The sequence below is a fragment of the Mya arenaria genome, chromosome 8 (assembly GCF_026914265.1).
Source record: "Mya arenaria isolate MELC-2E11 chromosome 8, ASM2691426v1".
Classification (NCBI taxonomy): domain Eukaryota; kingdom Metazoa; phylum Mollusca; class Bivalvia; order Myida; family Myidae; genus Mya; species Mya arenaria.
In genome coordinates this window covers 20,650,561-20,675,818 of record NC_069129.1, presented here as the reverse complement: position 1 = coordinate 20,675,818, position 25,258 = coordinate 20,650,561, and the positions used below count along the sequence as shown (strand labels likewise).

Below are 25,258 nucleotides of genomic sequence, written 5' to 3'. Positions count from 1 at the left end.
AACTTCGAATATGGGTCATCTTGGGTCAAAAAACTAGGTCACAGAGCCCAAATATAGAAAAACCTTGTTAACACTCTAGAGGTAACATTTTCAGTCCAAATATCCTGGAAATTTGTCAGAAAGGCTGTTTTGATAAGTTTTAGGTCAAGTTCGAATATGGGTCTTCTGGGGTTAAAAACTAGGTCACAGAGCCCAAAGATGGAAAAAACCTTGTTAACACTCTAGAGGTAACATTTTCATTCCAAATATCCTGGAAATTTGTCAAAAATGTTGTTTTGATAATTTTTAGATCAAGTTTGATTATGGGTCAATTGGGGTCAAAAACTAGGTCACAGGGCCGTAGTATTGAAAAGCCCTGTAAACTATTTAGAGGCTACATTTTCAGCCCAATGTCAAAAATTACTAATAATACACTGCCAGGCTACTGACAAGTCTTGGAAGGGGATTACAGGTCTGCTTATAGTAGACTTCTATAAAGTTTTCTTCAAATCCTGACCCTTGTGTCCAATTTATCCCTGCCCACCAGTTTAAACCGCTTTACAGGTGAGCGATCTAGGGCCATCATGGTCCTCTTGTTATTCCTTGTCAATATAAAATTAGCAAAAAAAGGCTTTGAAAAAGCTAGTTTTCAAACAAAAAATTTCTGACCAGCAAATTTTCAGACCGACAACATCAGAGGCTGTCGGACCGAATGGCCGACACTTTAACTGAACTTTTGCGATGTCTGCGTAAAAAACAAAACTAGACATCCTCATTTTGTGTCCTGCAAAGCATTTCAGTCATAACGGGATTACTTTGTCCAGCTTTGTTGATGTACACGATCTAGGACTCTAGACCCAAACCATAAAATTGGATGTTATTAGTTAGTTATTAAAACCAGTATTTTTTTCAGATAGTTAAATACATAATTCATCAATTCAGAGCATTGAAACTGCATGATAAATAAGGAAGGAAAATAATTTATTATAGTGAATTCAAATATGACATGTTGTTTTTTTTTGGTGCAATTTACTGCCTTCTTAAGGCTGTTAACCCTTGCAAAAAAATGTCCATTTTTCCCCAAAAATTATAATTTTTTCCTAATTTGATGAATGCAGATTACATTAATAATTAAAAAAAACAATGAATTTCTTAAAAAAATAAACAAAATCTTGACATGACTAACTCTTTCTCATAATAATGTATGCATAAAAATGTAAATGGGCAATTATAATAGGTTTTAAAAAATTGGCCTGCCCTGTTTTTAATTTTTCCAAAGTCAACTTTTTTTCCCAATTTGCAAGGCACAGCCGGTGAAAATAATTCCAAAAATAAATCACTGTATGATAAAGAACCATGCAAACAATAGCATAAAATCTGTAGAATTGAGAAGCAACTAGAATAGTTGTTTTTTCTAAGGCTCTCTTGTGATATTAGTGAATGGCATGCTCTTAGAAATTGCTGTAAAAAAACAACCATTGTTAGTTTGATATTTATGCCCCCTTTTGAAAAAAGTGGGGTATATTGTTTTGCACATGTCGGTCGGTCGGTCGGTCGGTCGGTCGGTCGGTCGGTCGGTCGGTCGGTCTGTCTGTCGGTCGGTCGGAATACCAAATGGTTTCCGATCAATAACTTGAGAACGCTTTGACCGAGGGACCTCATACTTGGTATGTGTATTGGTCATCACCAGCAGATGAACCCTATTGATTTTGAGGTCAGTGGGTCAAAGGTCAAGGTCAGTGTGACCTTTACATGAAAAACGGTTTCCGATCAATAACTTGAGAACGCTTTGACCCAGGAACCTCATACTTGGTAGGTGTATTGGTCATGACCAGCAGATGAACCCTATTGATTTTGAGGTCAGTGGGTCAAAGGTCAAGGTCAGTGTGACCTTAACATGAAAAACGGTTTCCGATCAATAACTTGAGAACGCTTTGACCCAGGGACCTCATACTAGGTAGGCTTATTGGTCATGACCAGCAGATGAACCCTATTGATTTTGAGGTCAGTGGGTCAAAGGTCAAGGTCAGTGTGACCTTTACATGAAAAACGGTTTCCGATCAATAACTTGAGAACGCTTTGACCCAGGAACCTCATACTTGGTAGGTGTATTGGTCATGACCAGCAGATGAACCCTATTGATTTTGAGGTCAGTGGGTCAAAGGTCAAGGTCAGTGTGACCTTAACATGAAAAACGGTTTCCGATCAATAACTTGAGAACGCTTTGACCCAGAGACCTCATACTAGGTAGGCTTATTGGTCATGACCAGCAGATGAACCCTATTGATTTTGAGGTCAGTGGGTCAAAGGTCAAGGTCAGTGTGACTGTAAGCTGAAAAAAGGTTTTCTGATTGTCCATATTTTTTATTTTCTTATATAGTAGACAGTAGAAATTTATATGTCACTAAATGCATGAGTTGAAGTATCAGTTTTCAGTGAACATCTAGTTTAATTATGCCCCCCTTCGAAGCAGAGGGGTTATATAATTGCTTTGCACATGTCGGTCGGTCTGTTGGAAGACCAAAGCTTGTCCGAGTGATAACTCAACAATTCCCGGACCTATGGTCATCAAACTTGACATGAAGATTAGGTATGACCAGTAAATGACCTGCCTCATATGCATCCAATGACAAATCAGCTGTCATTTCAGTCCATGCATATTTCATTCAATTGTCCAAATATTTCTGGCAACTTGGCGCTCAGGGGGCATAATGTTTGACAAACATCTCTTGTTTGCAATTAACAGTAAAAGCTATTTGCTATTTATATCAAAATGCATTACATTGTTTTTGCAGTGGTTCTAAAGTAGTTGTCATTCTCAGAAATGTAATTCGAGTTTATCTAGTAACAGGAATTGCATGGAGAGTGAAGGAATGTTGTAACGCACGTACGATTACTTAAACTTGATAAAAATGTTCAGGAAATAAGCTCTCCTTTTTTCAAAATTGATGAGACTTTTGATGTGTAGATTAATCAAAAAAACACATTAAATTTTGTGAAAGAAAAAAAAAGCCCTTATTTAAAGCAATAATTATCTACCGTACATGTCCTAATACACACACATGTACTTATTCCTTTTTTTCAACACGTTTGGGAAGTAGGGCAAGGGCTCTCTTATTGCTTAAAATGACGTTGAGTCAACTAAAAGAGTAGGGATTTTTTCCCCAAGGAATTTTCAAATAATGCAATAAGAAATAGAAAGAAAAAGTAAGAGATTGAGATTATGTTGTTTTTTTCCTATGATTAGATACGACAGTCCATAAATCCCTTCAGATACATTTGGGTTCTACCCAAGATACACAACACATATGTTTGGAAATGGAATCATTGTTGCTCTCAGATAGATTGAACTGTTGCATCAATAACTCAGTAATTGCCAAAGATCTTTTTGGCCCTTAATCTTGTGAAGAATGCCTGGTCTAGAATTCATAAAACATCTAAAGTTATTTCCTGACCTATGTCATTTTTCATATTTAAGTATCTCTCTATACAAATTTAAGTCTAAGTGACAGAAGTTATGAAATTACTAAAGATATTTTATGACTAAATCTAGTGGCATGCGGCTCTTAAAATGGTCACATATGAAACATGTGTTATTTACAGCACATACGGTATTTTATTTTTGCACAAACAAAATTTGTGTCTGTCACATTTCAAGAAACATGTCTTTGTTGCCAGGGAACATTATTTTCCGGTATTTGAAAGCTTTTAAGAAAGTTTTGAATTTTAATAAGTATTTATTTATGGTTTTTATGTGAACATAATCATTCTATTTATTTGTTCTTTTAAAGGGGCTGGTGAAAAAAAAGCGAAAAAAAAAAGAAGAGAAAATTGTCGAAAACTGACATGAACTTGGTATCGATGTGTACAATGCATTGAAACTTACTAACTGAAGTACCACATAGTTTACAATTCGCTGTTTTTTCCTATTTTTCCATTAAAAAAGATTACTAGGTATGTCTACCTAGTAGAATTAATTCCTTATGCGTGATTGGCTTAAGTATTGTTATCACGTGATATTACCAAGTTAGGTTTATAGGTTAAATATTCCAACCGTTTAGTGTAAGCCTTTGTAGCACAGTGGATTCAACACTGGACTGCAATTTTGGCAACACCGGTTCGAACCCGGTCTCCGACTCGATTTTTTCTGCCCCCGTCCGTCCGTCCGGCTCTGTAACTTTCCCTTGTATGGCCAGATTTTAAAATAACTTGCCACATGTGTTCCACATACCAAGACGACGTGTGGCGTGCAAGACTCGTGTCCCTACCTCAAAGGTCAAGGTCACAATTAGTGTTTATTCACAATGGAGTGCTGCATATAAGGACATAGAGTATAGGTTGTCGTGTCCGGGCTGTAACTTTCTCTTGTATGGACAGATTTTAAAATAACTTGCCACATGTGTACCACATACCAAGACGACGTGTTGCGTGCAAGACCCGTGTCCCTACCTCAAAGGTCAAGGTCATAATTAGTGTTTATTCACAATGGAGTGCTGCATATAAGGACATAGAGTATAGGTTGTCGTGTCCAGGCTGTAACTTTCCCTTGTATGGACAGATTTTAAAATAACTTGCCACATGTGTTCCACATACCAAGACGACGTGTCGCGTGCAAGACCCGTGTCCCTACCTCAAAGGTCAAGGTCACACTTAGTGTTTATTCACAATGGAGTGCTGCATATAAGGACAAAGAGTATAGGTTGTCGTGTCCGGGCTGTAACTTTCTCTTGTATAGACAGATTTTAAAATAACTTGCCACATGTGTACCACATACCAAGACGACGTGTTGCGTGCAAGACCCGTGTCACACTTAGTATTTATTCACAATGGAGTGCTGCATATAAGGACATAGAGTATAAGTTGTCGTGTCCGGGCTGTAACTTTCTCTTGTATGGACAGATTTTAAAATAACTTGCCACATGTGTACCACATACCAAGACGACGTGTTGCGTGCAAGACCCGTGTCCCTACCTCAAAGGTCAAGGTCACACTTAGTGTTTATTCACAATGGAGTGCTGCATATAAGGACATAGAGTATAGGTTGTCGTGTCCAGGCTGTAACTTTCCCTTGTATGGACAGATTTTAAAATAACTTGCTACATGTGTTCCACATACCAAGACGACGTGACGCGTGCAAGACCCATGTCCCTACCTCAAAGGTCAAGGTCACACTTAGTGGTTATTCACAATGGAGTGCTGCATATAAGGACATAGAGTATAGGTTGTCGTGTCCGGGCTGTAACTTTCTCTTGTATGGACAGATTTTAAAATAACTTGCCACATGTGTTCCACATACCAAGACGACGTGTCGCGTGCAAGACCCGTGTCCCTGCCTCAAAGGTCAAGGTCACAAATAGTGTTTATTCACAATGGAGTGCTGCATATAAGGACATAGAGTATAGGTTGTCGTGTCCGAGCTTTAACTTTCCCTTGTATGGACAGATTTTAAAATAACTTGCCACATGTGTTCCACATACCAAGAGGACGTGTCGCGTGCAAGACCCGTGTCCCTACCTCAATGGTCAAGGTCACACTTAGTGGTTATTCACAATGGAGTGCTGCATATAAGGACATAGAGTATAAGTTGTCGTGTCCGGGCTGTAACTTTCTCTTGTATGGACAGATTTTAAAATAACTTGCCACATGTGTTCCACATACCAAGACAATGTGTCCCGTGCAAGACCCGTGTCCCTGCCTCAAAGGTCAAGGTCACACTCAGTGTTTATTCACAATGGAGTGCTGCATATAAGGACATAGAGTATAGGTTGTTGTGTCAGGGCTGTTACTTTCCCTTGTATGGACAGATTTTAAAATCACTTGCTACATGTCTTCCACATACGAAGACGACGTGTCGTGTGCAAGACCCATGTCCCTACCTCTAAGGTGAAAGATACACTAAGTGTTTATTCACAAGGGAATTCTGAATATAAGGACATAACAGTGTAGGTTGTCAAGTATGGGTGGTATTTTTTATGTTCAGAGGCAATTTAAAATAACTTGCCATATGTATTTGACACGTAAAGGCAAGATCAACTTTTCATGTACTGACCTTGTTCGTAGGTCAATGTCACATTCGGGGGCATTCGTCACATACTGTGACAGCTCTTGTTTTTTACATTTTTTTTTTTTACAATTATGATATAAAAGAGTAAAACATTTTATTAAATAATTGTCCTGAGATTCGTTACAGAAAAAAACTTTTTTTGGTGCCAATCTGGTGTACAGTCCCTTTAAGAATCAAGTTATGATAATTTAGTCTTTCAATTTGCAACCAAAAGATAATTTAATAAAATTTCAACTAGACATACAGATATTTCTTGTTGGAAAGGAGGATTGTCTCTTCTTTAAAAGAAGAATTATTGTTGCAAAGAAGGATAAATCTTGTTGAAAGAAAGATGAATTAAATTCCAAATTAAGATAACTTGAGTTCCCAAGTGAAGATAGATTAAGTTCCCAAGTGAAGATAACTTAAAGATAATTGAATCTACAAAGAGAGATAATGTCAGTTCCAAAGAAAGGTTACCGTATTATATCATGTATAGGACGCTAGCATAGATAGGACGCAGGCAAAAAAATCGATGAGAAAACGGGTAAAACCCCTTAATATATAATATAGGACGCAGCGGAAAAATGTCAAAATCGGAGCCGAAAAATTGAGGTTGGTTAAGTATTTATAACATATATTGAAGTAAAAAAAAACAAACAAAAATTGTATAAAAGGCATATTTTGGTAAGTGTCTAGTGTATTTCGATAATAATCGTCGTATTTCGGTAATTAAACGTACACAACAATGATATATGTCTTGTCATTTTGAGAACATTCACGCATAATATAAGACTTATACAAAGCTGTAATAGACTAGTTCTGACTGACAGTCAACCGTTGCATCTCCGGACATGCCCTCTGAATGACAGTCAACCGTTGCAACCGTTGCAAAACTGTGTATTGTCAAAACTAATGATTGTTTTGATAAGGCTTGTCGCTGCGCGGATTAAAGCATGTCAGCATAATTATTGCGTGTCGGTAATTAGCCTTGCCAGCAGAAGGCACCTCGGGTAAAGTGCGAACAAACAACAATACGGTATTACCATCGCAATAGTTCGTTCTATTGATGTTTTTCTGATGACAGACTGCGGGTGTTTTTCACACCTTCGCACATTTGAAAAGATTTGATAGTGACAATAATGCTACTTTGCGTTATGCACATTCCTTTAATATTTTTTTAAAACAGTAACATACAACAAAATGTTTTGTAAAATATCGAAACATTAAAATCATGAACAACGATTAATTGATAAATACCTCCTTTCCCGATTTTCCGTTGCCGTTATAACTCAATCAAGTTAAAGTGCTGACTCACATCGAGTTTTTGTGAGTAGCGTCCCTTTTGTAAAAAAGTAAACACTCGTGTTTGTTTTCAATTTTTTTTCAATAAATCATTTTAATGTAAACTTTCAATATATTTCTGTGTGTGTTAACTTGCATGATTTAACCTATGTCAGTTGTTCACTTCGGTGACGCAGTACAGATACTTACTATTACCGCGTTCTTCCCCGGTCCGATATTTTCGACCTGAAATGGACTTGGAAAAAAACAGATGAAATTCTAATAGCATAGAAAGGACGCAGGCAATTTTTAAGACGATAATTGGGGGTAAAAAGTGCGTCCTATGCATGATATAATACGGTACTTAAGTTCCAAAGAAAGATAACTTTAGTTTCAAAAGAAAGGCGAATGAAGTTCCACAGAAATAGTTCCAAAGTAAGGTAACTTTAGTGCCAAAGAGATTAATTTAGTTTCAATAAAAGATAACTTTAGATTACCCCCCCCCCCCCCCCCCCCCCCCCCCCCCCCCCCATAAATTTATTTAACATCCAAAGAAATGTAATTATAGATCCAAAGAAAGATAACATTTAGTTTAAATGAATGGTAAGTTTTATCAATGGAAGGCGACTTTTGTTCTAAAATTAGTTTCAAAGAAAACTAACTTTAGATCCAAAGAAAACTAACTTTAGATTAAAAAAAAGATACATTTTCTTCCAAAGAAAACTAACTTTAGACCAAGTGTTCCAAAGAAAGATCATTTTAATTTAAGTTCCAAAGAAAGATAAGTTTAGTTCCAAAGAAAGCTAACTTAAGACGCAGAGAAAATTGAATTTAGATCTAAAGAAAGATAATTTTACTTCAAAAGAAAGATAATTTAAGTTTCAAAGAAAGGTTACTATTTTCCAAAGGAAGGCTACCTAAGATTCAAAGAAGATATAAATTGGATTCAAAGAAAGTTAACTTTAGATCCTAAGAAAAGATCCAGAGATAGATAATTTTAGAATAAAGAAAGGTAAATTTTGTTCCAAGGAAAGATAACTCTAGATCAAAAGGAAGCTTACTTTAGATCAAAAGAAAGATAACTCCAGATCAGAAGAAAGATAACTTTTGATCAACTTAAGATCAAACAAAATATAACTTAAGATCAAAAGAAAGATAACTTTAGATAAAAAGAAAGATAACTCCAGATGAAAAGAAAGGTAACTTTTGATCAACTTTAGATCAAACAAAATATAACTCAAGATCAAAAGAAAGATAACTTAAGATCAAAAGAAAGGTAACTTTCAATCAGAAGAAAGATAACTTTTAATAAAAAAAACGATAACTTTTATTCAAAAGAAAGATAACTTTAGATCAAAAGAAAGATAACTTTGATCAAACTTTAGATTATAATAAAGATAACTTCAAATCAAAATAAAGATAATTTTTAATCAAAAGAAAGATAACTTTAGATCAAAAGAAAGATAACTTTTAATCAAAAGAAAGATAACTTTAGATCAAAAGAAAGATAACTTTAGATCAAAAGAAGGATAACTTTTAATCAAAAGAAAGATAATTTTTAATCAAAAGAAAGATAACTTTAGATCAAAAGAAAGATAACTTTTAATCATAAGAAAGATAACTTTAGATCAAAATAAAGATAACTTTGATCAAACTTTAGATCAAAAGAAAGATAACTTTAGATCAAAATAAAGATAACTTTTAATCATAAGAAAGATAACTTTAGATCAAAATAAAGATAACTTTTAATCATAAGAAAGATAATTTTTGATCAAAAGAAAGATAACTTTAGATCAAAATGAAGATAACTTTTAATCAAAAGAAAGATAACTTTAGATCAAAATGAAGATAACTTTTAATCAAAAGAAGGATAACTTTTAATCAAAAGAAAGATAACTTTAGATAAAAAGAACGATTACTTTTAATCAAAAGAAAGATAACTTTTAATAAAAAGAAAGATTACTTGAGATCAAAAGAAAGATAAATTTAGATCAAAAGAAAGATGACTTTTAATCAAAAGACTTAGATAACTTTTACTCAAAAGAAAGATAACTTAAGATCAAAAGAAAGATAACTTTAGATCAAAAGAAGGATAACTTTAGATCAAAAGAAAGATAACTTTTAATCAAAAGAAAGAAAACTTTAGATCAAAAGAAAGATAACTTTAGATCAGAAGAAAGATAACTTAGTAGTTTCAAGAAATGATTACTTTAGTTTCATAGATGTATACTCCTCCTGTTCTTGCTTTCTTTTTTCAGAGCGTAGATAAGGAGAAGAAGGGAGCCATAGTCCAGGAGGAGTTTACCCAGCTTTATCATTTCCTCGTCCATGTTCCCACTGTGAGTATATAGTTTAACGAATTTATAATATAAGGCCAAAAATAAAATACATGTGTTTCCACTAAATTTGACTGTCCATTTTTTTGCCGCAAACTTTGAAACCTTCAAAGAAAAATTACACTTTTACTAATTACCTTAAATATTTAAAATCTGGTTTACTCATAATTTGCACTATATGGCATAAAATATAACATTAAAATGAAAATAATAAAATTGGCCATTGTTTTAAAAACATTAACGCATTAAGTGTACTATTTAGTTCATGTGTGGCTGTTTCATTTCCATTTTAGTGGAAACACTTATTTTGTTTTAAGGCCCAGTATTTATAGAAAAACCTAGTGTTTAAAACTTATAATAATATACAGCTTACGACAAAATGCTGTAAAAATACATATTTTGATAATACTTTTATTAAGTAGTGCACTTACATCACAATATGTTGTAATCAATGAAAGGTGTTAACAGAGTAGCCTCCATTGAGATGGATTATTTACAGTGGTGTAATGCACCAGTCAATTGTAACCACGGCCCCATAGGTCCGGGGAATAGCTGGGACTTTGACCTTCTGCCCTGCCAAGCCCGGGTAAAATTCCCGCCGTACGGGGACGAACTGCTAGTAAAATCCCAGCTAAATGCCCCTGCTCTCCAGGGACTCTAGGTCAGGCCCATTCCCCGCTATTTTTGGCACGAAGACAAAACCACCGCATTCACCTGGCACTGCGGGGCCACATGGAAGGTAAAAACACGGCACATTTCCCAGGCTATCCCCGGTATACCCCCGGACCTGGGGGTCCGTGGTTACAATTGACTGGTGCATAATGAAACCAATGTCACATGCATGGGGTCTGGCTGGCCTTCAATTAAAAGGACTGGCTCTATTTTTCTATTTTAGATGTCCTTCATTGTTATTATTTTAATCAAAGCCTATTATCACAAATGTGACATTTATACAATTTATGTGCTGAAAACAATTTGTGACATTAATAAAATATTATCTTTTGGAAAGAAAACCTGTCCGATTTATTCAATTTAAACTATTCCCAGTAGAAGGAAATTAATGATGCCCCCCTTCGAAGAAGAGGGGTATATTGCTTTGCACAGGCATGTCGGTATGTCGGTCGGTCGGTCTGTCCGTCGGTAGACCAAAACTTGTCCGAGTGATAACTCAACAATTCCTGGACGTATGGTCATCAAACTTGACATGAAGGTTGGGCCTGACCAGTAGATGACCCCTATTGATTTTGGGGGTCATCGGGTCAAAGGTCAAGGTCACAGTGACCTTTAATGGTAAAATAATTTTAAAGCTTTTCCGAGTGATAACTCAACAATGCCTGCACCAATGGCCCTCAAACTTGACATGGAGGTTGGGCCTGACCAGTAAATGACCCCTATTGTTTTGGGGGGTCATCAGGCCAAAGGTCAAGGTCACAGTGACCTTGAATGGTAAAAGGTCGTCCAAGTGATAACTTGACAATGCCTGCACCCATGGCCCTCAAACTTGACTTGGAGGTTGGGCCTGACCAGTAGCTGACCTGTATAGTTTTTGGGGCTCATCGGGTCAAAGGTCAAGTTCACAGTGACCTTGAATGGTAAAAGGTTGTCTGAATGGTAATTCGACAATGCCTGCACCCATGGCCCTCATAATTATGCCCCCTTCGAAGAAGAGGGGTATATTGCTTTGCACAGGTATGTCGGTCGGTCGGTCGGTCGGTCGGTCGGTCGGTCCGTCAGTAGACCAAAGCTTGTCCGAGTGATAACTCAACAATACCTGGACGTATGGTCATCAAACTTGACATGAAGGTTGGGCCTGACCAGTAGATGACCCCTATTGATTTTAGGGCTCATCGGGTCAAAGGTCAAGGTCACAGTGACCTTTAATGGTAAAATAATTTTAAAGCTTGTCCGAGTGATAACTCAACAATGCCTAGACCTATGGTCATCAAACTTGATATGGAAGTTGGGCCTGACCATTAGATGACCCCTATTGTTTTTTGGGGTCATCGGGCCAAAGGTCAAGGTCACAGTGACCTTGAATGGTAAAAGGATGTCCGAGTGATAACTCGACAATGCCTGCACCCTTGGCCCTCATTCTTGACTTGGAGGTTGGGCCTGACCAGTAGCTGACCCCTATTGTTTTTGGGGCTCATCGGGTCAAAAATCAAGGTCATAGTGACATTGAATGGTAAAAGGTTGTCCGACTGATAACTCAACAATGCCTGCACTCATGGCCCTCATAATTGACTTGGAGGTTGGGCCTGACCAGTAGATGAACCCTATTGTTTTTGGGGGTCATCGGACCAAAGGTCAAGGTCACAGTGACCTTGAATGGTAAAAGGTTGTCCATGTGATAACTTGACAATGCCTACACCCATGGCCCTCAAACTTGACTTGGAGGTTGGGCCTGACCAGAAGATGACCACTATTGTTTTTGGGGGTCATCGGGCCAAATGTCAAGGCCACAGTGACCTTGAATGGTAAAAGGTTGTCCGTGTCATTACTTGACAATGCCTGCACCTATGGCCCTCAAACTTGACTTGGAGGTTGGACCTGACCAGTAGATGACCCCTATTGTTTTTAAAGGGTCATCGGGCCAAAGGTCAAGGTCACAGTGACCTTGAATGGTAAAAGGTTGTCTGAGTGATAACTCGACAATGCCTGCACCCACGGCCATCAAACTTGAATTGGAGGTTGGGCCTGACCAGTAGATGGCCCCTATTGATTTTAGGGGTCATTGGGCCAAAGGTCAAGGTAACAGTGACTTTGAACGATAAAAGGTTGCCCGAGTGATAACTCAACAATGCCTGCGCCCATGGCCCTCAAACTTGACTTGGAGGTTGGGCCTGACCAGTAGATGACCCCTATTGATTTAATGGGTCAGAGGTCAAGGTCACAGTGACCTTGAAAGCAAACTCGATAATTCCTGGACCTATGGTCATCAAACTTGACATGAATGTTGGGCCTGACCAGTAGATTACCCCTCTTGACCTTAGGGGTTATCAGGCCAAGGTCAAGGTCACAGTAACCTTTAACGCAAAAAAGTTAACAAATCTTCTCCCAGTGATATCTCAACAATGTCTGAATCTATGATCATCAAACTTGACATGTAAGTTGGGCCTGACCAGGAGATGACCCTTATTGATTTTCGGAGTCATTGGGTCAATGGTCAGGTTCACAGTGACCTTGAATGCGAAAATGTTTCAAGTGATAATTGGACAATGCCTGCACCCATGGCCCTCAAACTTGACTTGGATTTGTGTCTGACCTGTAGATGACCCCTTATGATTTAAGGGGTCAGTGGATCAAAGGTCAAGGTTACAGTGACCTTGAACGAAAAATGCTTGTCTGTGTGATAACTTGTCAATGCCTGCACCCATGGCCCTCAAACTTAACATTTAGATTTCTGGTGACCAGCTGATGACTACTATGGATTTTGAGGTCATAGAGTCAAAGGTCATGGTCATAACACACTCTATCCACAAACTTTGAATGGTCATAATCTTAAAACTGCCTTAACGGCATACAATGTTAGCGACAAATCAGCTGTCATTTCGGTCCATGCATATTTCATTCAATTGTTCATATAATCCTGACAACATGGCGCTCAGGGGGGGCATAATGTTTGACAAACATCTCTTGTTGAATTGGAGGTTGGGCCTGACCAGTAGAAAACCCCTATTGTTTTTGGGGGTCATCGGGCCAAAGGTCAAGGTCACAGTCACCTTGAATGGTTAAAGGTTTACCTTGTGATAACTTGACAATGCCTGCACCCATGGCCCTCAAACTTGACTTGGAATTGGGCCTGACCAGTACATGACCCCTTTTCTTTTTGGGGGTCATCTGGCCAAAGGTCAAGGTCACAGTCACCTTGAATGGTAAAAGGTTGTCCGAGTGATAACTCAACAATGCCTGCACCCATGGCCCTCAAACTTGACTTGGGGAATTGGCCTGACCAGGAGATGACCCCTATGGTTTTTGGGGGTCATCTGGCCAAAGGTCAAGTTCACAGTGACCTGGAATGGTAAAAGGTTGTCCAAGTGATAACTCGACAATGCCTGCACCCATGGCCCTCAAACTTGACTTGGAGGTTGGGCCTGGCCAGAAGATGGTCCCTATTGATTTTAGGGGTCATTGGGCCAAAGGTCAAGGTCACAGTGACCTTGAATGATAAAAGGTTGTCCGAGTGATAACTCAACAATGCCTGCACCCATGACCCTCAAACTTGACATTGAGGTTGGGCCTGACCAGTAGATGACCCCTATTGATTTTAGGGGTCAAAGGTCAAGATCACAGTGACCTTGAAAAAGACCTCGACAATTCCTGGACATATGGTCATCAAACTTGACATGAAGGTTGGGCCTGCCCAGTAGATGACCACTATCGACTTTGGGGGTCATCAGGCCAAGGTCAATGTCACAGTAACCTTTAACACAAAAAAAGTTAACAAATCTTCTCCCACTGATATCTCAACAATGCCTGAACCTATGATCATAAAACTTGACATGGATGTTAAGCCTGACCAGTAGATCACCCTTATTGATTTTAGGATTCATAGAGCCAAAGGTCAAGGTCACAGTGATCTTGAATGGTAAAAGGTTGTCAGAGTGATAACTCAACAATGCCTGAACCCATGGCCTTCAAACTTGACTTGGAGTTGCATCTGACTTGTAGATGACCCCTTATGATTTAAGGGGTCATTGGGTCAAGGTCACAGTGACCTTGAACGAAAAAAACTTGTCTGTGTGATAACTTGACAATGCCTGCACCCATGGCCCTCAAACTTGACATTTAGGTTTCTGGTGACCAGCTGATGACTCTGGATTTTGAGTTCGTAGAGTCAAAGGTCATGGTCATAACACACTCTATCCTCACACTTTAATGGTCATAATCTGAAAACTGCCTTAATGGCAACAAATCAGCTGTCATTTCGGTCCATGCATATTTCATTCAATTGTCCATATAATCCTGACAACATGGCGCTCAGGGGGGGGCATAATGTTTGACAAACATCTCTTGTTTAAATTGCCTTGGATTTGTTAATGCAGAATGTTCTTTTAAATGCCTAAAAATTACACAATAATTAACGCCATATTTAGATGGTCTGTTTTTGGAAGTGAAATACTTGACAATTGTCATAGCCTTGTTGTTGTTGTTAGAGTCTGTGTCAACATTCAAAAACTTGAACCTCAGCCATGACTAATAAACTGTAAAATATATACATATAAAACTTGGTACACTTGTTGCCAGAGATAAAAGGCCACATCTCTGGCAAAGAACAAAACAAGAAAAGATTTGCTAAATGGCACTCTTGTTTCTGTAATAGTGTTAATTGATACTGATCTTCACAAGGCAAAAAATATAACTTTTAAAGCTGCACTCTCACAGATTGACAGTTTTGACATTTTTTTTAATTTTTGTCTCGGAATCAATTGATTTTAGCATCAATACCTTCAAATCAGTAATATAAGATAACTCAAAGAAGAGTATAACAGATCTCAATTGTTTGGAAAACTGCCGAAATTTTAATTTTCCTTAAAGCGTTAGTAACGCTTTTAGCCATAAAACATCAATTTTTGAATGTAAATTTTAAAAACTGTGATCTGATCTTTTATCAGCAGTCTTATATCACCGGTTTGCAGACATTTACGCAAAATTTGGCTCAATCCAAGACAAAAAAACAGTCAATCTGTGAGCGTCGCTTTAATGAAATTTTATTTCGTCCTAAAGATTTAAGAGCAGCTTTGTTAAAATTAAATGTTTCACCAGTTTTATGCTATATGTTTTTATCATGTTCAAATATCATCAAGAACTTCTAGAAACGGTGTATGGTTTCTTGTGAAGTGTTTTATTTCTACCAATTATGGTTTAAGGTTCTAAAACAAAGTAATAAAAGATGAGAACAAAAGTGCTTTCCAGGAACGTGTAGGCGTTTATGTCTGAAAAGTACATCAATTATTTAAAAAATTTTTTATTTTATTGAAAGTTATCTGATGTGAATAGAATTGTTGCCAAAGTTATTAAAAGTATTTCATTTTGAACTAAATTTAGAGATAGACGAAAAATGTAATAGAACGATAAATTGTGAGTCCTAGTGTTACAAGTTATGAAAAGTATGAATTATGTTAAATTTAAGTGGTTACGAAGGATCAAGCCAATGAGGGAGCCCTAATCTCACAAAAATGTCTCATTTTGAAAACTGTATTATGTATTATTTGTTACATCTTTAATTCATTAATTGTTGATTTCATGTGTGTATTTTGCAGTCGGTAATGTATATGTTCACTTTACCTGGAGTTATATATTATATAATCACACCAGCTAGTTTGCTTTAAAAAGGTTTCACCCCCATCTTATTTATAATACAGCTAGCTTCTTGAATCTGGAGATTTGCCCATATTATGCAAAGATTGACACTAACAGTTGTTGAATTTTCATGGACAACCAAATGTTGTCATCGGCCATGTGGATTCAAAAGTTAGTGTTAGCTATGCATAATATCATTGAGATGTTTTTGATTAAAATTAATTGTTTCGTAAAACAGGATTTCCCTTCACGTGAAATTTGTTATTAATAGTTTTTCATCAGAATTGTATTATTGGTGGATGGTATGGGGGGGGATCCAGGATTTGACATGAGGGGCACAACCTTGTGACATTCACCCCTCCCTCAGATCCGAAATTTAAATGCTTTATAATGATGGCGGGGAACGTGGATGGGGGATCGGCTAAGTGGACATGGTGTTTTTTGTGCGCTTTTATATTCAGTGCTTTAAATAGTTTATCAAGAGTTTAACCTACATTGAGATTCATGGTTCAAGGTTAAGGCTGTTTGTCATAGTAGCAAATAAATTGGGTCGGTCTCACCTGGGTTGCTCTGTTTATTAAATGAAAAATATTCAAGCCCCGTTGATGTAGATTTTCACATTTTCTTCCTCCATCTCATATAAAAAGTCTATTTGAAAAACAAATGTGTAATATAATATCTTTCCATGTGACACAATGGTTTTGTCTATTTCCTTATCCTTCAAAAATGTACAAAATCTAACCCAGTCTATTGCATGGAGCAATATAAGGGTATGCAGGGGTTCTAAAATTCATGTTAAGAAATCAGTTGATCTCAAGTGCTCAGATTGTTTTTTGCGAGGACTTTCGTATCAACATAAATAGCAAGTACCTTGAAATGAATATAAATGACTTATATGGAAACAGTTTCAAAAGGGGTCTAAGCCCTTTTTTTATTTACCCTGCTTTGGGCATGACTCTCTCCTCCTCAACCCCCCCTCCCCCCAGCTATTTTTTTCAGGATTGACAATTATCAGCTGTTTGAACCTCTGTTTATGTCCATACTGAATCAACTTGATATTTGCAGTAATTCTCCACAGTTATATATATGTGAAACTTTTTTTTCCTTTGCCCCAGTCTCTTAACTTGACTGTTTTTTAAAAACAGTCTTGGACCTGGTACAGTCCTAGCCTTTGTGTCTGCAGGGTCAAAATCTAATGGCCAAAACTCTTTTCAATATATTTAAATGAAACTTGGTATACACGCTGTCAAGAGATAGTTCACACATGTATAGCAAGGCCCACAACTCTGTTTTGGATAATTAGTGAATTATGTCCCTTGTTGAATAAAACAATAATAGACAAGCGTTGATGTTCAATCCGCAGTGCTCTTGAAGTTGTTTCCCTTTCATATAAAAGTACATAGAATGTGTCTTCTATGTGAATGAGATTACCTAAATAAATACTTTTCTTTTTTTCTGTTATTAACTGTCTTTTATTATTATAACTCTAGGGCTTTACCTGTTGTTGCATATCAAAAATAGATTTAAATGTGTTTGAAATTTATTGTTAGAAATGTCATCTTTTACAGGACAGAAATATTCATGTACCATAGGCTTTGTATATTGTTCAAATGCTTTAAGGTATTTGACCTACAAATAAGCTTGCCGTTTTATCGGACCATTATCGGAAATGTTTAATTGTAATTGTGTTCTGTGACCCAAAGTTTTGCATCTTTTGAAAGGGCTTTGCTTATGGATATTTTGTATATGTGAAAAAACAACTTTAAATGCATTACAGATAAAGTAATTGCAGTTTGTATATTTTTTCTTTATATTCATTGAAGCCTGTGTTTAGTTGTCTAATTAATAAATATTTTGAGGTCAAAAGAGCAAGAGCATGTTGTTGTTTTTTAAATAAGAGAAAAGCGTATATATTTTTTCAGATGATTTCTCTACACGTAATACCCTTTCAAATGATAATAAATTAATATAGGGTGACTAGGGGCCCAATTGCTTAAAGGATCTTAGACATTATATCAATATTTTTTATTTGTAAAATCATCACATTCTATTCATTTTTAAAAAAAAAAATCATCTTTATTTCTAATACTGGCTGAAGTTCAGTTAACATAAATATATAGCAAAAATAACAAAAAATAGTTTAAGTTATTTTATGACTTAGATCTGTATGGAAATGGGCTCCATAAGATTTCACTTAATTTTAAGATTGGAATTCAAGTGTTTTGATTGGACTGTAAAAATAACTGGCCAACTGAAAGGAATCACTGAGGCGTGTCTAAGGACAAAGATAAGATTGATATTGAATACCACCCCAGGCTGGCATCCAAAATTTACTTGGTTATGCATCAACTACCATAAGTTCCATATTCAGTATAATTCTTATCCATATCCTTAGTCATGCCTGAGTGATTGCATTCATTTCATTGGCCAATTAATTTTATAGGCCAATCAAAACACTCAGATTCTACTCTTATAATTAAGTTAAATTTAAGTTGTTTATTACATACAACCCAAGAATTAATTATGCTTTTTCTAACCACTTTTACTAGAAAAATTTACTTATATTTACAGATGGTCTATTATATTTGTTTTAAGAAGTCGTAACTTTAATGGGATCAAGATTTGTCTTTAAGTATATAAACTTTTGTAAAAAACTGATTTTGTAAACTGTTTTCAATGACTTAATCATTTATTTTATATCATTATTACAGGTCATTGATGAATACTTTGTTCCGTTTATGAGGAAATTGCATACTGACAGGTAGGTAACATTGGATGTAGTCAGTAACGCAGCAAGTATTAGTTAGTAAATGCATCAATGGTTGAAATTAGCAAAGGCCCACTGAGTGCACTGTTAAAATGCTTTCAAGGTTTTGCTCAATTTGTTGAAGTTTTCTGATGCACGTGTTTAAGAATTTAGGCTCAGAAAATAAAGTAAAATAAAATTTGTCCCCTTTATTAAGCTAAATTAATAAAAATAAAGATCCCCTTTCTGTAAACTATATTTGTAATACCTTTTGTAAAAATATTGTGATAAAACAGACGAATTTTTGTACATTGTTTATAATGACAATACACATGGTGAAAAATATAAGGCCTAAAAAATAAGGGTTTTTTTCTGGGAACCCTACTGACAGTGTTTTTATACCACAAACATTTTTTTTTTAAATGAAAAGGAAGAAAAAGATTTTGTGATCCAAATGTGTCAAACATTTACAGGAAGGCCTTTGATAACGGTAATGCCCTTTTTTATATAAAAGAAAAAGACAGCCATGTGTTCAGTTAAGGCTAACAGTGCTTAACTTAAGCAATTTTTTTTTGTTTTGTTTCCATGTTGCAAAGCAGGGCATACACTGCAAGCTCGGATCTTACCAGCAGAACTTGGCCACATACATGTTTACTGAACGCATGGCAGTTGTTGGAGTTTGCACCGCTGATTTACTCAATAATACTAGATTTACATGGTGTATTTTTTATGTTCACACAGGGTGGCCACTGTTGAAAAGCTGCACCAGTTTGTTACCCAAGAACAGAGGGTAAGTTGGAAAACAATCTTAAAATACTTGTTGCTTTTTTGATCAAAATTCTTTGGGAAGCCCTTCAAAAATATGGCATGTATTTATATTTCAGAATGACAAATTGTGTATTTCTTAAGAACATTTTGTTTCTGTCTATCAGTGAAAAATGCACATCCATTCACATTAAAAGAAGTTCAAAATATACATTACTCTTTTGCAAACAACGCATTAAACATAGCTTTTCATATGTAACATTCATAATGGCACATCAATACTTATGCTTGTTGTTTCTTTACTGTGCAGGAGTCATTGGGCCAATCTGAGGTGAAAGAAGTGATGAAGAACTTCCTCTCTGACCCGGGACGGGAAATCCATAATAAACTCTTCTTCACCGAACAGGAGGTACAGAATAACAAAAGATGATATTGTTAATATTGAAAGATGGTCGAAATGAATCTTATTGAAAGATGGTCGAAATACTTCAGGATTAATTGTATTTTTCTATTTTATGCTGTATGAACGCAGCACGGCACACGAGAAAATTCCATGAAGCCCCCTAGTGCTTTTTATGCCCCCGAAGGTGGGCATATTAAAATCGCACCGTCCGTCCGTCTGTCCGTCCGTCCGTCCGTCCGGCCGGCTCTGTAACTTTCCCTTGTATGGACAGATTTTAAAATAACTTGCCACATATGTTCCACATACCAAGACGACTTGTGGCGTGTAAGACTCGTGTCCCTACCTCAAAGGTCAAGGTCACACTTAGTGTTTATTCACAATGGAGTGCTGCATATAAGGACATAGAGTACAGGTTGTCGTGTCCGAGCTGTAACTTTCTCTTGTATGGATAGATTTTAAAATAACTTGCCACATGTGTACCACATACCAAGACGACGTGTCACGTGCAAGACCCGTGTCCCTACCTCAAAGGTCAAGGTCACACTTAGTGTTTATTCACAATGGAGTGCTGCATATAAGGACATAGAGTACAGGTTGTCCTGTCCGGGCTGTAACTTTCCCTTGTATGGACAGATTTTAAAATAACTTGCCACATGTGTTCCACATACCAAGACGACGTGTCGTGTGCAAGACCCGTGTCCCTACCTCAAAGGTCAAGGTCACACTTAGTGTTTATTCACAATGGAGTGCTGCATATAAGGACATAGAGTATAGGTTGTCATGTCCGGGCTGTAACTTTCTCTTGTATGGACAGATTTTATAAAATAACTTGCCACATGTGTACCACATACCAAGACGACGTGTCGCGTGCAAGACCCGTGTCCCTACCTCAAAGGTCAAGGTCACACTTAGTGTTTATTCACAATGGAGTGCTGCATATAAGGACATAGAGTACAGGTTGTCCTGTCCGGGCTGTAACTTTCCCTTGTATGGACAGATTTTAAAATCACTTGCCACATGTGTTCCACATACCAAGACGACGTGTCGGGTGCAAGACCCGTGTCCCCACCTCAAAGGTCAAGATCAAACTTAGTGTTTATTCACAATGGAGTGCTGCATATAAGGACATAGAGTATAGGTTGTCGTGTCCGGGCTGTAACTTTCTCTTGTATAGACGGATTTTAAAATAACTTGCCACATGTGTTCCACATACCAAGACAACGTGTCGCGTGCAAGACCCGTGTCCCTACCTCAAAGGTCAAGGTCACACTTAGTGTTTATTTACAATGGAGTGCAGCATATAAGGACATAGAGTATAGGTTGTCGTGTCCGGGCTGTAACTTTCCCTTGTATGGACAGATTTTAAAATAACTTGCTACATGTGTTCCACATACCAAAACGATTTGTCGCTTGCAAAACCCGTGTCCCTACCTCAAAGGTCAAGGTCACACTTAGAGTTTATTTACAATGGAGTGCTGCATATAAGGACATAGAGTATAGGTTGTCGTGTCCAGGCTGTAACTTTCCCTTGTATGGACAGATTTTAAAATAACTTGCCACATGTGTTCTACATACCAAGACGACGTGTCGTGTGCAAGACCCGTGTCCCTGCCTCAAAGGTCAAGGTCACACATAGTGTTTATTCACAATGGAGTGCTGCATATAAGGACATAGAGTATAGGTTGTCGTGTCCGGGCTGTAACTTTCCCTTGTATGGACAGATTTTAAAAAAACTTGACACATGTGTTCCACATACCAAGACGACGTGTCGCGTGCAAGACCCGTGTCCCTACCTCAAAGGTCAAGGTCACACTTAGTGTTAATTCACAATGGAGTGCTGCATATAAGGACATAGAGTTTAGGTTGTCGTGTCAGGGCTGTTACTTTCCCTTGTATGGACAGATTTTAAAATCACTTGCTACATGTGTTCCACATACGTGTCCCTACCTCTAAGGTGAAAGATACACTAAGTGTTTATTCACAAGGGAATTCTGAATATAAGGACATAACAGTGTAGGTTGTGAAGTATGGGTGGTATTTTTTTATGTTCAGAGGCAATTTAAAATAACTTGCCATATGTATTTGACACGTAAAGGCAAGATCAACTTTTCATGTACTGACCTTGTTCGTAGGTCAATGTCACATTTGGGGGCATTCGTCACATACTGTGACAGCTCTTGTTGGTCATTTGCTTGCTTGCCATACTGCATTCATACAGCATAAACTCAAGAAAAAAATGTGATCAATACTTACATTTACATTTTAAAAGAAATTTTCATAGTGATTGAACATTAGCAGTACCTCTTTTTATTAATAAGTGTAATAGACAAAATTTGTTTGTATAAAAGAATAGCTGTCTTGTAATGTTGTATAGCGTTGATTAAATGACATCCCACTAATCTAATCAGAGCGCAAAATTTGAATAAATAATGAATTCATCACTCTTTTAGAAAAGTATATTTTCACAAACCTGCCTCTATATTCTTGAACGTGCCATTTTACCTTTTCACAATCATTAATGATATACTATCTGTTTCAGTTTGTAGACTACTTGTTTTCCGGACACAACACGATTTGGGACAGCAAATATAATAGCGTGACACAAGACATGAATCGACCGCTCTCACATTACTGGATAGCATCTTCACATAATACGTATGTACTCACAATGAACTGACCGCTCTCACATTACTGGATAGCATCTTCACATAATATGTATGTACTCACAATGAACTGACCGCTCTCACATTACTGGATAGCATCTTCACATAATATGTATGTACTCACAATGAACTGACCGCTCTCACATTACTGGATAGCATCTTCACATAATACGTATGTACTCACAATGAACTGACCGCTCTCACATTACTGGATAGCATCTTCATATTACACATATGTACTTACAATGAACTGACCACTCTCACATTACTGGATAGCATCTTCATATTACACATATGTACTTACAATGAACTGACCGCTCTCACATTACTGGATAGCATCTTCACTTAATATGTATGTATTCACAATGAACTGACCGCTCCCACATTACTGGATAGCATCTTCACATAATACGTATGTACTCATAATGAACTGACCGCTCCCACATTACTGGATAGCATCTTCACATAATACGTATGTACTCACAATGAACTGACCGCTCCCACATTACTGGATAGCATCTTCACATAATACATATGTACTCACAGTGAACTGACTGCTCCCACATTACTGGATAGCATCTTCACATAATACGTATGTACTCACAATGAACTGACCGCTCCCACATTACTTGTTAGCATCTTCACATAATACGTATGTACTCACAATGAACTGACCGCTCCCACATTACTGGATAGCATCTTCACATGTTCACTGTGAGTACGTATGTACTCACAATGAACTGACCGCTCCCACATTACTGGATAGCATCTTCACATAATACATATGTACTCACAGTGAACTGACTGCTCCCACATTACTGGATAGCATCTTCACATAATACGTATGTACTCACAATGAACTGACCGCTCCCACATTACTGGATAGCATCTTCACATAATATGTATGTACTCACAATGAACTGACTGTTCTCACATTACTGGATAGCATCTTCACATAATATGTATGTACTCACAGTGAACTGACTGTTCTCACATTACTGGATAGCATCTTCACATAATATGTATGTACTCACAATGAACTGACTGTTCTCATATTACTGGATCAAATCTTCATATAAGACTTATGTTCTCCTAATGATCTTACTGGTTTTATACTACTGGATAGCTTTCCGTTTCATGTCTACATGCTTTGGCCTCTTAAAGTGAACACCGAAGTTTATTTATTCTGTTGACAGGTACCTGACAGGGGATCAGTTTTCCAGCGAGTCATCTGTAGAAGCGTACGCCCGATGCCTGAAAATGGGCTGCAAGTGCCTTGAACGTAAGTATTTTAAAAAATTACAAACTTGTAATGAAATAACACAGCTGGTTTTGTTTTTATCAAGCTTAAAGAAAATTGTTTTAGCAAAACTAAAGTCATCTCATTCGACATTCATATAGATTTGCAGACATTGGACATAATTGATAAACCTTAATTGTTAAAGCTGCACTCTCACAGATATACCATTTTTACAACTTTTTTTTTATTTTTTATCTTGGAAAGAGCAAATTTTTGCGTAAAGATTTGCAAACCAATGATATAAGATTGCTGACAAAAAATCAGACTGTAGATTTTCATATTTCCGTTCGAAAATTAATGTTTTATGGCTTAAACCGTTACTAACAGTTTAAGAAAAATGCATAAAACATCAATTTTTGAACTAAGATATAAAAACCTGCGATATTATTTTTTGACTGCAGTCTTATATAACTGGTTTCCATGGATTTTCGTAAAAATTGGCTCGTTCAAAGACAAAAAATAAAAATGTTGTCAAATTATTCTATCTGTGAGTGTGCAGCTTTAAGGGTATCCAATGTCTCACATATTAATAATATTACCAAAATAATTTTAAGTTAAGCCATCCATCATTAGGATGCGAAGATGTGTAAAAAAAATATGTGGATTTTAGATATGAAAATTGGGATTATTTGTATATTTACTTTATACTGATTAACTATTAATGTATAATTTTTGCATGGATAACATTTTTGAATAACACAATAATTATGCTACTATTATCATATGATCTATGAATGGCAGGTAATAGAACAAAAAATCAATAATTATATAGCAATTTTATTTATTTGTTTCTTAAATAATATTATGTCTATATCAAAAAAGCTTTCATTGAAAACTCTAAAAAAATCAAACTGAACATTTTCTAACTTTAAAATTAAAATTTACCTGAAGCATTTTTTTGTATTAATGATGGATGGAATTCCTTAAGTGATAATTTTACAAAGTCAAAAAATGTATTCATTTTGTTAAATTCTGTGCATGTCTTGTACACCTATTGGCCTGCAAATAGTTTTAGTTGCTTTTGAATGTTAATGTTGCAATATTTCTACTGTTTATGAATTAGAAAATTTTATTTTATTGATTTATCATAATTTGTTCTATTTGTTTTATTATCAAGAGAAGGAAAGCATGATGTGTTTAGTAAAGGTTTGAGGGACCCCCTTTCCAATGACCCTAATTATACGATCACTTTTTTGAGCTGGTAAATCCAAGAAGTAATACTATTTACATCGAACAAATTGTTTTATTTGGTGCATAAGACACAGCTAGTTTGAAATTGCAATGGACACTTTCAGTTCATTAAGTAAGTTTTAAGCCACTCTAAAGTCCTTGATCATAACAAGGTCCCAATTATATGGGACAAAAAGTGCTTGCCTGCACTATTTTTTTAAAAGGAGACTGTCAGGGATGTGATTTGTCTCCCCCCCTCCCCTCCA

The 25,258-nt window shown here is 36.6% G+C and overlaps 1 protein-coding gene across 13 annotated transcripts in view; it reads left to right on the top strand.

Moving 5' to 3' along the window:
- Positions 1-25,258, top strand: part of LOC128243701 (1-phosphatidylinositol 4,5-bisphosphate phosphodiesterase gamma-1-like) — a 117,371-nt gene that overhangs the window by 26,279 nt on the left and 65,834 nt on the right. For all 13 annotated transcript variants that reach the window (XM_052961616.1, XM_052961615.1, XM_052961613.1 and 10 more), the window contains exons 5-10: positions 9,565-9,645; positions 18,657-18,706; positions 19,433-19,481; positions 19,767-19,865; positions 22,399-22,514; positions 23,719-23,804. In XM_052961616.1, coding sequence (XP_052817576.1) covers positions 9,565-9,645; positions 18,657-18,706; positions 19,433-19,481; positions 19,767-19,865; positions 22,399-22,514; positions 23,719-23,804 — 481 coding nt within the window. The remainder of the gene's footprint in view (positions 1-9,564; positions 9,646-18,656; positions 18,707-19,432; positions 19,482-19,766; positions 19,866-22,398; positions 22,515-23,718; positions 23,805-25,258) is intronic.